The 16,463-nt window shown below is 45.2% G+C and overlaps 1 protein-coding gene across 2 annotated transcripts in view; it reads left to right on the top strand.

The window, feature by feature from the left end:
• The first annotated feature begins 3,372 nt into the window (after positions 1 to 3,372).
• Positions 3,373 to 16,463, top strand: part of LOC139424426 (adenylate cyclase 9) — a 79,694-nt gene continuing 66,603 nt past the window's right edge. For both annotated transcript variants that reach the window (XM_071176218.1, XM_071176219.1), the window contains exons 1-4: positions 3,373 to 6,892; positions 7,878 to 8,126; positions 8,432 to 8,696; positions 12,353 to 12,640. In XM_071176218.1, coding sequence (XP_071032319.1) covers positions 5,675 to 6,892; positions 7,878 to 8,126; positions 8,432 to 8,696; positions 12,353 to 12,640 — 2,020 coding nt within the window. In that variant the 5' untranslated portion in view covers positions 3,373 to 5,674. The remainder of the gene's footprint in view (positions 6,893 to 7,877; positions 8,127 to 8,431; positions 8,697 to 12,352; positions 12,641 to 16,463) is intronic.

Consider the following 16,463-nt stretch of genomic DNA (forward strand, 5'->3'; position numbering starts at 1 on the left):
GTCGTGAATAAATGGAATTAGGACATTTATGAAATTCTTAGCAAATTTTTTGCCAAACTTCAGATCACTATCTCACAGCCTCTGGACATCACAAGGAAATCATACCTAGATCCTTTATGATCGTCATGGATAGATCTTTAATGCACAGAATACCACTTGTCTCTAGCACAAAGGTCAAGGTCAAAGGTCAAATGTACTTCAAATTGACTTAAGATCAGTGTTGCTCTGCCTCAGCTTGTTTCTAGGACAACCTGTTAAGAAGTTATATAGACCCAAGGTCAAGGTAAAATTGCTGGTCAAATTGACCCAGAACATCATGGATGTCACTATTCCGGTACCGGGTCAAATTTTTGTTGTTGTTGTTACGTGTTTTACACGTTTGAGACACAACCTTAGGAAAGTAGATGAAGGGTCATGATGGAAAAATTACATAAAATAGTATTTGAGTGATTTCTAATTCAAATTGAACCAGGACATAAGGGAAGGGTTAAAAGCAAAAACAAATGTGGTGTAATTTCGGCCATAGTCATCTAGCTCATAAAAACACTGCAGTGGCACCAGAATTCCACCAGGTGGTGCCTGAACTCAATGGCAGTCAATGGAAATGATTACCAGGGTTTATAGCAAGCACCCTATTCCCTATTCCCTAAAGCCCTGGCCTGGTCAAACCTAGTGCACGATATACGGAATAGATTGCCATTTGGGACACATTACAGGTAAAGATGGATAGTGAAGTGAAGTTCTGAGAGGACATTTGCTCACATAAAATGAGATGTGTATAAACTAATTGATCTCCAATACCTCACCTTATTCTGTCAGTCAGCGTGAAAACGAAAGGACAGAAATCCATCACCATGGCGACTAACCACTCTGTTTGAACAGTTAAAAAATAAAAGTGATATAAAAAAAATATTGATAGGCCTACTTGCGACAAACTATCACTAACTGTTGTGAGAAGCTTGAGAACTCAAAATAAGTTATCCTCTATCCCCAATAAATTGAGTTACCAAATATCTGTTTTTAGTAAATAAGAAGTCAATTTAGTCTAATACGAAGTCAATTTGAGTCCATCAGTCCAATTTGTGCCAATTTGAGTCTATCTAGTTTAAAAATAAGTCCATCTGAGTACAGACCAAGACTCTCCCTCGGTCATTGAGGAACCAAGCTTGTGTGTGTTGGCCATGTGCATGGGAGTGTGTTTTTGTAATACCTATAATATAAGGATTATAGATTAGGGCGTGACCCCCACTGAATAAATCAACCCTTACAAAAAGTCCTACAGGAATCCTGCAGGAAATCTGTTACAGGTTTGTGTGTGTGTGTGTGTGTGTGTGTGTGTGTGTGTGTGTGTGTGTGTGTGTGTGTGTGTGTGTGTGTGTGTGTGTGTGTGTGTGTGTGTGTGTGTGTGTGTGTGTGTGTGTGTGTGTGTGTGTGTGTGTACGTGTTTAACTATAAGAATAGTAAACAAACAAAAACTTGACCAACTGGGGACATGATCGTGGACTACAGGAAAAGGCGGGCTGAACAGGCCCCCATAAACATCAATGGGGCTGTAGTGGAGCGGGTCGAGAGTTTCAAGTTCCTTGGTGTCCACAACACCAACGAACTATCATGTCCAAACACACCAAGACAGTCGTGAAGAGGGCACAACAAAACCTTTTCCCCCTCAACAGACTGTAAAGATTTGGCATGAGTCCCCATATCCTCAAAAAGTTCTACAGCTGCACCACCGAGAGCATCTTAACCGGTTGCATCACCACCTGGTATGGCAAAAGCTCTGCATCTGACCGTAAGGCGCTTTCAGAGTGTAGTGCGTATGGCCCAGTACATCACTGGGGCCAAGCTTCCTGCCATCCAGGACCTATATAATAGGCGGTGTCAGAGGAAAGCTCATCAAATTGTCAGAGACTCCAGTCACCCAAGTCATAGACTGCTTTCTCTGCTACCGCACGACAAGTGGTACCGGAGCGCCAAGTCTAGGCTCCTTAACAGCTTCTACCCCCAAGCCATAGACTGCTGAAAAATTAATAAAATGGCCACCGGACTATTACATTGACCCCCCCCCCCCCCCCTTTATTTGTTCTGTACACTGCTGCTACTCGCTGTTTATTATCTATGTATAGTCACTTCACCCCTACCTATATGTACAAATGACCTCTAACATGTACCCCCGCACACTGACTCGGTACCCCCTGTATATAGCCTCGTTATTGTGTTACTTTTTATTACTTTTTACTTTAGTTTATTTGGTAAATATTTTCTTAACTCTTCTTGAACTGCACTCTTGGTTAAGGGCTTGTCAGTAAGCATTTCACGGTAAGGTCTACACTGTTGGTTAAGGGCTTGTAAGTAAGCATTTCACGCTAAGGTCTACACTTGTTGTTTTCGACGCATGTGACAAATAAAGTTTCATTTGATTTTGTTGGGGTCCCCACAAGGTCAAATGCTATTTCTAGGGGGTTTAGGGTTGAGGTTAGAATTACTGGTAGGGTTAGAAATATGTTTAGGGTTCGGAGCTAGGGTTAGTTTTAAGGTTAGGGTTAGGTTTAGGATTAAGGTTAGGTTTTTGGGTTAAGGTTGGGGTTACGGTTAGGGTTAGGGGTTAATGAAAATAGGATTTTGAATGGGACTGAATTGTATGTCCCCAAAAGGTTAGCTGTGCATAACTGTGTGTGTGTGTGTGTGTGTGTGTGTGCATGTATGTGTGTGAGAGTGTGTGTGTGTGTGTGTGTGTGTGTGTGTGTGTGTGTGCGTGCGTGCGTGCGTGTGTGTGTGTGTGTGTGTGTGCGTGTGTTTGGCAACTTTCATCTAGCGGAAGAGGCTAGCCATTTTTATTGGACTCAAAGAGTAGATATTATTTTTCCTTCAAAGTAGACGTGTCACACAAAGATCTGTCTGTGAATATAGAAACTAGATCAGTGTTCTCTTCAGGGCAATTATAGGTGTGCATACCTTATCTACTAGATTAGGGTAGGCCTTTTTTATGCACCTTCAATCAATGATATCACTGACTGTTGGAATTATGGGCACAACCCTGTTAGCGTGGGCATAGGTCTATGTGTAACAGCTGTGTAACAATGAACATGAATGTATGTAAAAACACTGAAATATATTGGTATCTGTACACCTAACGTGTTGGTCTGTTTGTGTCATGTGGTGGGTGATGTCATTTGGAAAGAAAACGGCCTATGCGTAAAATGCGTAAGATAGGCCTATTACTTTGGACTTCTAGTCTACCTATTTAAATGTTTTACAATCTGAAATAGTTATACTCTCACTCTCATTCAATACGTGCTCGTCCATAGCCACACAATACATTTCTGCGTGCGCGCTCCCATCATCAGCCACCATACCCCCCTCTGCTGTATTTTCAGACTGGAGCTACTGAAGCTCGATGCTCATACCACCGAGTCGCTCCGCTTTGGACACCCACCCTTCTCCACCGCACCGCCGCCTCAGCTGGCGGAGAATTTCCGTCTGGGTACAGGAAGATGGTGGGAGTGACGGGAGCTGCCTTGTCTTCCCCTGGATAAATCGGGAAAACACATAAAAACGTGTTTTTATTAGCCTACTTAGGCTACCCGGACCCGGGCAATAGGGAGGTAACCTTAACCGTCACCGAACCTTTCGAACGGAAGAGGACGCGAACGCAACAAGGAGTGGACTCTCTCGGGCTATGCTTCTTCTGGGCACATGCATGCAGGCAGCATAATCTCGAGCTATTCAGACTTGAGGAATTTATGGAACAGACAGCCAGCACATTTCGCGAACTATGTCTTATTCGTTGGTAATTGAATAAAGGGAAGCAGGATCAAGGATATATTGTTTCTTCCTCATGGGAATTCGGTATTCCTTTGGGGAAATCAAAGAGGAGGAATTTCACAGAATCTCTCCATGCACTCTATAGTTATTCTCTACTCCACGCGTTTACAGTCCTGGCTACTTCTGTAGCCCATGACGAAGGAACCACGGCCTGGGAAAAAGTTTAGAGGCTTTGGATACAGAAGGGAGCACAGTAGTGACGTTTCTGGATACGTTTTTGCTTCAATTTTAAACTGCATTTTTTGTTTTTAAAAGCCTGTCCTGTTCATTGGATAGGCCTATCCTATGGAAAATGTGAATATTCGATAGGAATATTTAGTAGACATAACTTGACAGTTTTGTATTTCAGTCTATATATTTAATAGACTATTCATACAAGGGTGGGTGTTTCTCATAGCTTTCTGTTTTGCCAACTCTTACCAACAAGTTTGTTCAAGACGCCAGCCTAGTAAAAGGAGTTGGCTCAGCTGTCATATTTTGGGTACTTATCTCTCGATTTAAAATCGCTTTTCAAGGTCTCATAATTACTGTATCTGTACAGTCCCTGTCGTCTTGGAAGTGGGGATATTACCGATGTAGAGATCCGTAGAGGGAGGTCAGGAAAGGACGGGGCTGGAGCTTGGGAATAGGCCCGGCTGTGGAAGAACTACAGACTGGGTATGGGGGGACAGCTAGACCGCTAAACGGACGCTGCCTGCCTGGCTGCTGGTTTTGGGTGGTCGTGAACCGACCCACCCACCTACCCGACCCGACAGCCAAAGCCTAACTCTTCAGCTTGGCTAGTATAACACGAAAGTATTCACCCACACTAGGGCTTTGAAATAGTCAGAAAGGGAAAGGAGGACATGCTATACGAGTTTATGCTATGAATGTTAGCCTATTATTTTCAACTGTTGACTCATGTAACTAAAACGGAAAGAGGATAACGCTTGTTTTTTTTCCAAGGGAAAGGAACTTTAAAGTGACTTGTTTTGGAGCGGGTGCTCCGATAAGATAAGAAGGGACCGAAGCTGTAACTTTGTCGCAATATTCTAGCCATGTGTAGCTTGTTATTGGAATGAGTGGGACAACAATCTACTGTGTATAGCCTACAACTCCTAAACAAGACACACACACAATATGGGTCGTTTTGGACTTGGAAACATTATATAAATAATGTTCTCTTTTCGGATTGTGTGTGTATTAAAATGTAATAATAACATGGGGACATTATTTTGATCATCAGTGAAGAAGACACGTGAGGACTTCTTGAGAGCGAGGCTCGAGCTGTCACTGGCGGCTGTCAAAACACTGCGCGTGGTGTGGAATAAAAAGTGAATATTTGAACAACTGACCCCAGATTGGCTTTTTAAACCTGATAAAAATCGTAATGTGATAAAAAACGTAATATCGGGGAAGGATGTATAAAGAAGGGGAGAGGAAAGACGAAAGGACTTTCAATTATTTCAACTGCCAGATGAGAGCGAGCAGAGCAGCACACGAGTACAAAGTGGACAGCGAGGGCTTCCAAAGGCAAGGGACGAATTAATGGAATGTGAGTGCTGACGTAATACAGAGGTCGGGATAATGAACTACTCAAGAGCCTGGAACGGCCCTTTTTATATGAGTGAGTAGGCCTAGTTGGCTACATTCGTGCGTAGCCTAGTAGAAATACGTATTTTCTGTACACACGATATATCAAGTCGTGATTACAACCATCACCTTTCTTGCCTCTCTTTTTTTGCTCACTCTCCTGTCTAGTCTTCCTCTGCCAGATGTTTCACTTAGTACTGTTACCTCATTGCCCGCGCACCGTCCGCCATCATTGATCAGATATTAGTATTTCCCCCTTCACGTCACTCCGGCCATCATAATGGCCTTGCAGCCACTGCAACACCGGCAGCAGCAGCTTCTCCCACATGCCACGGAGGTTAGCTGCGCCTCAAGCAGTGACGGCGCAGTGACTGTGCGGATTATCGACAACACTAGGCACACACAGCACGCGCCGTCGCCACAGCATCGACAATATCATGACTCTCCCCCAACCCCAACGACAAGGGACAGCAATACCAGAGGAGGAGGGAGTGGAGTAGGTGGGTCTACCACTACCGCCAAAGGAGATCCCTCCAAACCCTGCACCAAATACAGCATCTCCTCCAGCTGTAGTTCAGGGGAGTCGGGAGTTCGGAGGGCTGTTATGAATAAATTACACAGCCAGCAGAAGACTCTGCCCCAGTTGTTTGAGAGGTCTGCTGCCCAGTGGTGGGACCCCAAGTTTGATTCGCCGATACTCGAAGAGGCGTGCCGCGAGAGGTGCTTCCCGCAGACTCAACGGCGCTTCCGCTATGTTCTGTCATACATGGCCTCTGCCTCGCTCCTTTGGGGCGTGTATTTCGGGGTCAACCACGACCGCTGTGACCCGGTGACCTTCCTCGCCCCGACCGCCTCCTTCCTCCTTTTCCTGCTCATCCTCTTCCTCTTTACCTTGACAAGGCCCTATACTCAGCTGTACAACCAGGCCTCGCTGCTCCTCATTGTGACCACATTCGCCATCACTCTGGCTCCTCAGATCCAGACAGGAGGCTTTGTCTACCTGGAGAGAACCAGGGATGTCAACCGGACATTCCCTCGCACCCCAGGCGGAGTGGTCCCTACTCGGGCTCCCTGCATCTCCCCAGTGGGCACCTTCTCTCTGTGTATGGAGGTCCTGCTACTACTCTACAGTGTTCTCCATGTGAGGCTATATGCTTCAGTTTTACTGGGGCTCCTGTATTCAGTACTATTTGAAGCCTTAGAGTGGCTGCCCCTGCTCCAGGGGAGAGATGGCAGTGGAGGAACTTATGGGGGGAATAGGTGGGGCGAGGCTGGGGTTGGAGGTGCAGAAGGGTCCCTAGGTTCTGGATCTAGTCCTGGAGGTCTTGGTTCTTCTAGCTTGGAATGGGACACCCTCCGCTGGCTGGGCCCGGCTAAGGCCCTCCTCCACCTGTGTGCCCACGCCATCGGCATCCACCTCTTCATCATGTCCGAGGTGCGATCCCGCTCCACCTTCCTCAAGGTGGGCCAGGCCATCATGCACGGCAAAGACCTGGAGGTAATTATTATTTATATGTTAGAGATGGATAAAATCAAAACATTGACACATTTGATCACCGAGAGACAGATGATTTCATTTCATCATCATGTTCATCAAACAATCAAATACCATGAAATAGATCACAAATGGTTACATTCTTGATGTTCTCGAAACCAGTTCACTGTCTTTGTGAATACGTTCCAGGTGGAGAGGGAAACCAGTTGTTACCTGTCTTTGTGAATACGTTCCAGGTGGAGAAGGAAACCAGTTGTTGCCTGTCTTTGTGAATACGTTCCAGGTGGAGAAGGAAACCAGTTGTTACCTGTCTTTGTGAATACGTTCCAGGTGGAGAAGGAAACCAGTTGTTACCTGTCTTTGTGAATACGTTCCAGGTGGAGAGGGAAACCAGTTGTTACCTGTCTTTGTGAATACGTTCCAGGTGGAGAAGGAAGCCAGTTGTTACCTGTCTTTGTGAATACGTTCCAGGTGGAGAGGGAAACCAGTTGTTTCCTGTCTTTGTGAATACGTTCCAGGTGGAGAGGGAAACCAGTTGTTACCTGTCTTTGTGAATACGTTCCAGGTGGAGAGGGAAACCAGTTGTTACCTGTCTTTGTGAATACGTTCCAGGTGGAGAGGGAAACCAGTTGTTTCCTGTCTTTGTGAATACGTTCCAGGTGGAGAAGGAAACCAGTTGTTACCTGTCTTTGTGAATATGTTCCAGGTGGAGAAGGAAACCAGTTGTTACCTGTCTTTGTGAATACATTCCAGGTAGAGAGGGAAACCAGTTGTTACCTGTCTTTGTGAATACGTTCCAGGTGGAGAAGGAAACCAGTTGTTACCTGTCTTTGTGAATACGTTCCAGGTGGAGAAGGAAACCAGTTGTTACCTGTCTTTGTGAATACGTTCCAGGTGGAGAGGGAAACCAGTTGTTACCTGTCTTTGTGAATACGTTCCAGGTGGAGAAAGAAACCAGTTGTTACCTGTCTTTGTGAATATGTTCCAGGTGGAGAAAGCGTTGAAGGAACGCATGATCCACTCTGTCATGCCGAGGAGGGTCGCCGATGAACTGATGAAGCAGGGGGACGAGGAGATGGAGGGGAACGCAGGGAAGAGATACTCTGCCGGGGCTTGTTCGGCTGTGTCCACGGTCGGAGGTCCTGGGGGGGCTTCTTCGATCGCGGCGAGCCCTAAGAACCATCCCCATCATCATAGTCATCTTAAGAGGAAGAAGACTTCGATCCCCAGAGGCCAGGTAAAAGGAGCAGTGGTTGATTTTAAACGGGTGTAAAAACTCACCCGTTTAGCTTAGCCTTTTAGTCATTGTTTTAGGCTATTTTAATCCTCCTTCATTGCTTCATGTGTGGTCTGCTTTTATTTATTTTATTATCCTAATCAATCAAATGTATTTTATTAAGCCTTTTTACATCAGCAGTTGTCACTAAGTTCTATACGGTAACCGGTCTAGTCCCAGAAGAACAAAAGCTTATAGATTTACTGCAAAGTGTGTTACAATTTTAAAAACACTTTAAATCAAGTTTGATTTAATTTGATCATCAGATCATCTTCAGGCCATTCAACATGAAGCGGATGGAGCCTGTTTCTATCCTCTTTGCGGATATCGTCGGCTTCACCAAAATGTCTGCCAACAAGTCCGCCCACGCCTTGGTGGGGCTCCTCAATGACCTCTTTGGCCGTTTCGACCGGCTGTGTGAGCTGACGCGCTGTGAGAAGATCAGTACACTGGGAGACTGTTACTACTGCGTGGCGGGATGTCCCGAGCCACGCCCTGACCATGCGTACTGCTGTGTCGAGATGGGACTAGGTATGATCCAATGGGATAAAGATGGGTAGATAGCATTCTGTTAATTGCTCCTGCAACTTTATTGTGCAATGTCTGTCATTTTACTTTATTTATAGGTTTTCAGACATGAGAACAGAAAAACAGTACAACGCCAACCCCTCATTCCCCAATCCACCCCTCCCTCCACACCTCCCTCCCACCCACCAAGGCATCATACAAGGATAACATAGAAACATAAATTAAACAGGGCAGAAACATAAACAGTAATAGGAACAAAAACAATGGAGAAAATAATATTAGTTGAATCTTATCAGCACAATATATGGCCACTAGAACAGACATGACTGCTTACCAAAATATGCAAATTACACAAAGTAAAAGACAGGCTCTCCAGTCGTTAATGGGGACCAGGTAAAGCCAAACTTTTGTCAGGCCCCACGGACAGTGTACCCAACCTCCAAAGGCAGAGATGACACCACCTCCTTAACCTTCTGCATAAAGGAGGTTGACTCTGCCTACTTCCAGTGAAGAGAACAAGACTACCCGCTAGCAGTGAGGCAGATGCTATCGCATTCGCCTGATGCATGGTGGCATTCTGGTCTTGGGGAATTACCCCAAAAATGTCAGTGACCGGGTTGGGGCTAAAAGTTGTATTACACATATGTGAGAATGCTTAACAAATGTGGTCCCAGAAGCCACTCAAATATTGGCATGACCAAAACATGTCTCCCGGAGTCGCTGGACTCTGGTGGCATCTCAAACACTTGGTGTCAACATTTGGGTATATTTTTGCTAATCTGTCATTTGAGTAATGGAGACAGTGCAAAACTCTGAACTGAATGAGCCCATTCCTTATGCAAAATGATGATGTGTGGATACGCTCAATACTGTGTTGCCGTATATCATCGGGTAGCTCGCCACCCATGTCTTGCTCCCATGCAGATTTTGGATTTGCCAAGGAAGGCAGATTTATGTTCTGTATTATGTCCTATAATCTGGAGATTGTGCCCTTCAGAAACGGGTTAAGATCTAAGCACCTCTCGACTAGAAACTTAGTAGGCTCGAGTGGAAATGAAGGGAAATGTTTTTTGGCAAGGCTGAGAGTTTGGAGATATCTTAAAAAGTGGGTATTGGGATTATGGTCAACCCTCAGAGTATCAAATGAGACAAAGGTGTTATCAACAAATAGGTCACACAAAAACAGCAGACTGTTCCTATGCCAGAACTGGAATGCCGTGTCACTCTGTGACGCTGGGAAGAGATGATCATGGAGAGAAGCAGCTTGCTTGTTTAAGGATAAAGTGATTTTGAGAATTGGGACCTAGACTGTAACTCCAGGATGGCCCAAGTTGGACCATCCTTTTTTTCCAAATGTACAAACCCAACAAACACATTTAGATATATTTGCTGACCAGTTGGAGTGTAAAAAAAAATGGGAATGCCCAGCCCACCTGCAGCCTTAGGTCTCTCTAGATATACCTTTCTCATTTGTGGATTCGACTTATTCCAAATTAATTTAAAATGTAGCTGTCCAGTTGTTTGAATATCGACTTTGGCAAAAAAATGGGGATGATTTGTAATAAGTACAAAAACATAGATAGTACAGTCATCTTAACAGAATGAATGCGACCTGCTGGTGAAATGGGAAGAGACGACCTCCGTATGAAATCCTGCTTAGTGCTCTCCAGGAGTGTACCGAAGTTATGTTTCAACAGAGCCTTAAATGAGCGTGTGACCTTCAACCCCAAATAAGTACAGACCTGATGCTCCACCTTAAATAGGAAGTTGGCATACCTAATACCTTCTGCCAACTGATTAATGGGGAGGAGCACACTTTATGTTAGGTTTAATTCATAACTAGAGAATGTCCCAAAACCTTGTAGCATGTCCAAGAGATAGGGTATAGACTCCACAGTGATGCCTAATATAGTTAAGGTTATTCTAGGTTATTATATCTCCTCAGGAAATGTGTTTTACTTCTCACTTCGAACAAGAACGTTCAGGAATATAGCAAGTTATTACACATTTACAGACAACAGGTGTGTAGTAGACTGTATGCTCACTGAATATACACATACATCACATTGAACAGCAGGAAATATTGCAGACTGGCTTTCATCCCATTGGGTGATGATATGATACCTAAAGCACATCACGGCCATATTCAGGAAGCGTCTCAGAGCAGGACTGCTGATCCACCATCGGGTACAGACTCCACTGGGTTAGAGATGTGTAAAAGAAGATAGTCTGCATATCAGGACACCTTGTGAGTTATGTCGCCCCTTAATCCCCTCCTCGCCGCATAGGGCGATAGCAAGAGGCTCAGTAGCCATATCAAATAGGAAAGGGGATAAACAGCAACCCTGCTGGCCCCCCTGTGGAGAGGGAAGTAGCTGGAGGTAACATTGTTGCTGCGAACAGACGCCACCGGGGACTGGTACAGAATCTTAATCCAGGAAAGGAATGACAGGACAAACCCAAATCTCTCTAGTACCGTAAATACATATTCCCACTCAACCCGGTCGAAAGCCTTCTCAGCATCAAGAGAGATGACGACCTCTGGCTGTCGAGTTGAGTGGGCAGCATGAAGAACATGACATAGCCGCCGCATATTATAGAAAGATTGTCCACCTGAGATAAATACGGTTTAGTCAGAGTTAATTGTATTAGGCATCACTGTCTCTGCACGAGAGGACCTTAGTGAACATTTTATAATCGCAGCACAAAAGGCTTAAAGGGCGGTATGAGCCACAGTCGAGGGGATTCTTGTCCTTCTTAAGCAAAACCAAAATAGTTGCCTGGGTAAGTGTCTGGGGCAGTTTCTGAAGAGAAAGGATTTCATTGTACATTGAGCTGAGGATAGAGGATAGTTTAGAGGAGAATGCTTTATAAAATTCAATAGGGAAACCATCATGCCCATCATGCTTTACCGCTCTGCATGGACTGGATTGCCAGAGTAGCTTCATCATCACTTATTGAGGTATTCATGTTAGTTTGCTCATCTGAATTGAGACATGGGATGTCCAGATTGTCTAGAAATGCGTGCATACAATACGTGTCAGGAAGAGCCTCTGATGAGTAAAGAGCAGAGTATAATTGCTTAAATTGATTGTTGATTTCTTTGGGATTGGTAGAAGTTAAATCGGCTGCAACACAGATTTCAGGTCAAAGCTGGTGAGATAACAACTTGCCAGCTTTCTCTCCGTGTTCATAAAATGTCTGCCTCGACTTAAACAGATGCTGTTCCGTTTGTTTCGTGGAAAGATTGTCAAATTCCGATTGGTGTAGCAGTCTCTCTTTGTAGAGTTCAAGCGTTGGAGAAGAGGCATATCTGTTGTCCACATCTAGAATGAGTTGAGATAGCTCCGATAAGCATTTAGTGCGCTGGTCTGAAGGTCTTTTGAAGCTGGTCTTCTTGACCTTTGGGCCAAAATGTTTTCCAATCAAACTATGGGAGCAATCAGCCGTGTGTGGGTGGGTACAGTATCTGTCTTTCTCCAGTTGGCTTATTATACCCTGCACCTGTTACTAGTTACTGGATGTGTGCTCACTGCGTTCTGTCTGACCTGTGTGTGTTGGTGTTTCAGGGGTGATTGGGATCTGAGCAGTTTCATTGTACTACAAGGAAAACGGGTCAATAAAGTCTTCTTCTGCTTCTTCTTCTACTCTGAAACTAGGTATGATCGTGGCCATTGAGCAGTTCTGCCAGGAGACATGTGAGACGGTGGACATGAGGGTGGGGGTCCACACCGGCACGGTCCTCTGTGGGATCCTGGGGATGAAGCGGTTCAAGTTCGACGTGTGGTCCAACGACGTCAACCTGGCCAACCTCATGGAACAATTGGGCGTCGCCGGGAAGGTTCACCTATCAGAGGCCACCGCTGGGTTTCTGGATGATCGGTACCAGCAGGAGGACGGGCGGGTGTTGGAGAGGGCGACGCAGGGCCTGATGGAGAAACTGAAGGGTAGGTTTTATTTTATTCTGTTCTGTGTCCCCCTTTTCAGTACACACATACTGATGTCAGGCAGGATGCAGGAACACCGGCCATCGCCATCTGCGCCCATTCCACATGATGGAGATATTTCCATAGTTATTACTTCCAATGTTGTTTTGAATAGTGTTTGAACGTTCGCTAAGATTATATTTGGTTGTGATCTTTGCAAAATACCTATTTTGTACGCAGCAGTTGTTAGCTAGAATGCTAACGCTCATTGACGTAGGCGGTTGTTAGCTAGAATGCTAACGCTCATTGACGTAGGCGGTTGTTAGCTAGAATGCTAACGCTCATTGACGTAGGCGGTTGTTAGCTAGAATGCTAACGCTCATTGACGTAGGCGGTTGTTAGCTAGAATGCTAACGCTCATTGACGTAGGCGGTTGTTAGCTAGAATGCTAACGCTCATTGACGTAGGCGGTTGTTAGCTAGAATGCTAACGCTCATTGACGTAGGCGGTGAGCAAAGCTAGCCAGTAAGTCATTTTTCTGGGTGAAGTTGACATTTAAAAAAAAAGTATAATGCAGTTGATTTGCGATGATGACACAAACTTCATATTAATAAGCAGGACATTCATACAAGTCCAAAAGTAGTGTGGCAGGCGCTCATAAGCAACATGTAAATAGTATTTTTTTGCTTCCGGTCTATGAGAACCCACTCGTGTTCTGCAACCACGTTGTGTGCATTGCCCTCGTGTGCGGCAATGTTTGTAAACACCGAAAGGGGTCTATTTTGGTTCTACCTTGATTACTCATAATAACTGGGTGTTTTGATTCTATGTTGTTTAGTTGATTGTAACAATGAGGCGTGTTATGTACATCCCAAACGTTCTAAAACTGCTGCTTGGTAAGTATAACTTTCAATGAAAATAGAAGGTTACTCTAGGTTATTATATCTCCTTAGGAAATGTGTTTTTTACCTCTCACTTCGAACAAGAACATTCAGGAATATAACGTTATTACACATTTACAGACAACAGGTGTGTAGTAGACTGTATAGTCACTGAATATACACATACATCACATTGAACAGCAGGACATATTGCAGACTGTGACTTTCATCCCATTGGGTGATGATATGATACCTAAAGCACATCACGGCCATATTCAGGAAGCGTCTCAGAGCAGGACTGCTGATCCACCATCGGGTACAGACTCCACAGGGTTAGAGATGTGTAAAAGAATGAAGCGTCTCAGAGCAGGACTGCTGATCCACCATCGGTTTTACCTTTTAAATCATATTTGAAAAAGATGACATGGACTGTGAGGACCTGATCCTAGATCAGCACTTCTACTCTGAGGCTTTATGAATATGAACCATGCAGGTTATCAGGTTTGCACAGGGCCATACAGGGCCATACAGGGTCATACGGGGTCATACAGGGCCATACAGGGTCATACGGGGTCATACGGGGCCATACAGGGTCATACAGGGCCATACAGGGCTTTATAGGGCCATACAGGGTCATACGGGGCCATACGGGGTCATACAGGGCCATACAGGGCCATACAGGGTCATACAGGGCCATACAGGGCCATACAGGGTCATATAGGGTCATACGGGGTCATCATTTCAAAACTCATAATAGTCACTGAGTGTTTTTTTAGTAAATGAGTTAGCGCTAACATATTCACACACACACACACACACACACACACACACACACACACACACACACACACACACACACACACACACACACACACACACACACACACACACACACACACACACACACACACACACACACACACACACAGAGGCTGCTGGTTTATATTTGGCTGCTACTGTGTTTGTGCCCAGGTGTTGCATTGTGGGCAGAGCATGTTTGAGCTGTAGATAGGAGCTGATAAGATGGAGAGGGCAGGCACTTCAGTCCTGAGTAGGGTAGAAAAGTGGAGGGAGAGGGAGAGGGCATGAGAAGAGAGAGGAGGGCAGGAGAAGAGAGAGGAGGGCAGGAGAAGAGAGAGGAGGGCAGGAGAAGAGAGAGGAGGGCAGGAGAAGAGAGAGGGGGGCCGGAGAAGAGAGCGGGGGGCAGGAGAATAGGGGGGTAGAAAAGTAGAGGGAGAGGGCAGGAGAAGAGAGGGGGGCAGGAGAAGAGAGAGGGGGGCAGGAGAAGAGAGAGGGGGGCAGGAGAATAGGGGGTAGAAAAGTAGAGGGAGAGGGCAGGAGAAGAGAGGAGGGCAGGAGAAGAGAGGAGGGCAGGAGAAGAGAGAGGTAAATAAATCAGTAGAGGTGTTCTCCGCTTCCTCCGCTTCCCTTTTGTATTATCTGACAAGGGGTCTCTTTCCAGGCATAGAGGTGTGTGTGTCCTGTCCAGCTTGACCTGCAGATGGGTACATCATCATCAGGGGAACTGTCTTTACAGCTGTACAGCAGGGTATTCCTTATGGACTCTCTAATCTGAGGTCTCATCTGAATAGGAGCTGGTGCTCTATTGTCAGCTATAATGTCACTTCACATAGAGGGTCTGTGTGTCTCTCTGTGTGTCTCTGTGTGTCTCTCTGTGTGTCTCTCTCTGTGTGTGTGTGTGTGTGTGTGTGTGTGTGTGTGTGTGTGTGTGTGTGTGTGTGTGTGTGTGTGTGTGTGTGTGTGTGTGTGTGTGTGTGTGTGTGTGTGTGTGTGTGTGTGTGTGTGTGTGTGTGCGTGCGTGCGTGCGTGCGTGCGTGCGTGCGTGCGTGCGTGTGTGTGTATAACCTTAAACACACAGTGAGTGCCTTTCAGCATATAATACAGATGTCTCTAACAGCTCCATCAGAGCCTAGTTAAAGACAGGAAAGAGGTAGAGAGAAATAGGCGATGTGAGGGAGAGAGAGAGAGGGATGGGGGTGTAGAGGGAGAGAGAGATCAGGACAATGGTTTCTTTATGAAAAAGAGGCAGAATTCTCTGTCTATTTCTATAGTCTTTACCTGGCTGACAACTATTATTTACCCTCCTCTTTCTGTCTCTATCACTCTCTCTCAATTCAATTCAATTGACTTTATTGACATGGCAAGTTCATTATTACTTACATTGTCAAAGTATACATATATAAAAATAAAATAAAAACCAACAGCAAAAATAATAGTAGTAGTGGACATGGGATTACCATTAACAACAACTACAACAACATTATTAATGAGAACAACAATACATTAAATCAATGGTAGTAGACCAATGTCAACATGACTGAGAAGACACATGACATGGTATGAAAGACAGAACAAAACAAGATGGGAAATATTATCGACATTACTTTGCACTTTTCACTGGCTGTCCCTCAGGTTGTGGCAGGGGGACACATATTTGGCTGCCAAAACTGCACATTTTGGCTTTTCACCCAATAAATATTATATTTTTTCTTCATATTTTATAGTTTCAAATTCTTTGTATTGAATTATAGTTTTGGGAAAGAAATATTCTCTTTGGTCTGAGTATTTGTCACAGTGTAATAGGAAATGCAGCTCTGTCTCCTCTCTCTCTCTCTCTCTCTCTCTCTCTCTCACTGTCACCTTCTCTCTGTCCTCACCCTGACCCGAGTCACTTCACTGTGTCCCCTTGTTGAACCTCCTGATCACTCTCTCCATCCCTCTCTCTCCAGCCACTCAGACAGGGTGTTACCTAGGAGTGTAACGCTTCACCAAGCCCACAGTTCGGTTGGTATTGCGGTTTTGGGGTCACGGTTCGGTTGGTATTGCGGTTTTGGGGTCACGGTTCGGTTGGTATTGCGGTTTTGGGTCACGGTTCGGTTGGTATTGCGGTTTTGGGGTCACGGTTCGGTTGGTATTGCGGTTTTGGGGTCACGGTTCGGTTG

This window comes from Oncorhynchus clarkii, chromosome 13 (assembly GCF_045791955.1).
Source record: "Oncorhynchus clarkii lewisi isolate Uvic-CL-2024 chromosome 13, UVic_Ocla_1.0, whole genome shotgun sequence".
Classification (NCBI taxonomy): domain Eukaryota; kingdom Metazoa; phylum Chordata; class Actinopteri; order Salmoniformes; family Salmonidae; genus Oncorhynchus; species Oncorhynchus clarkii.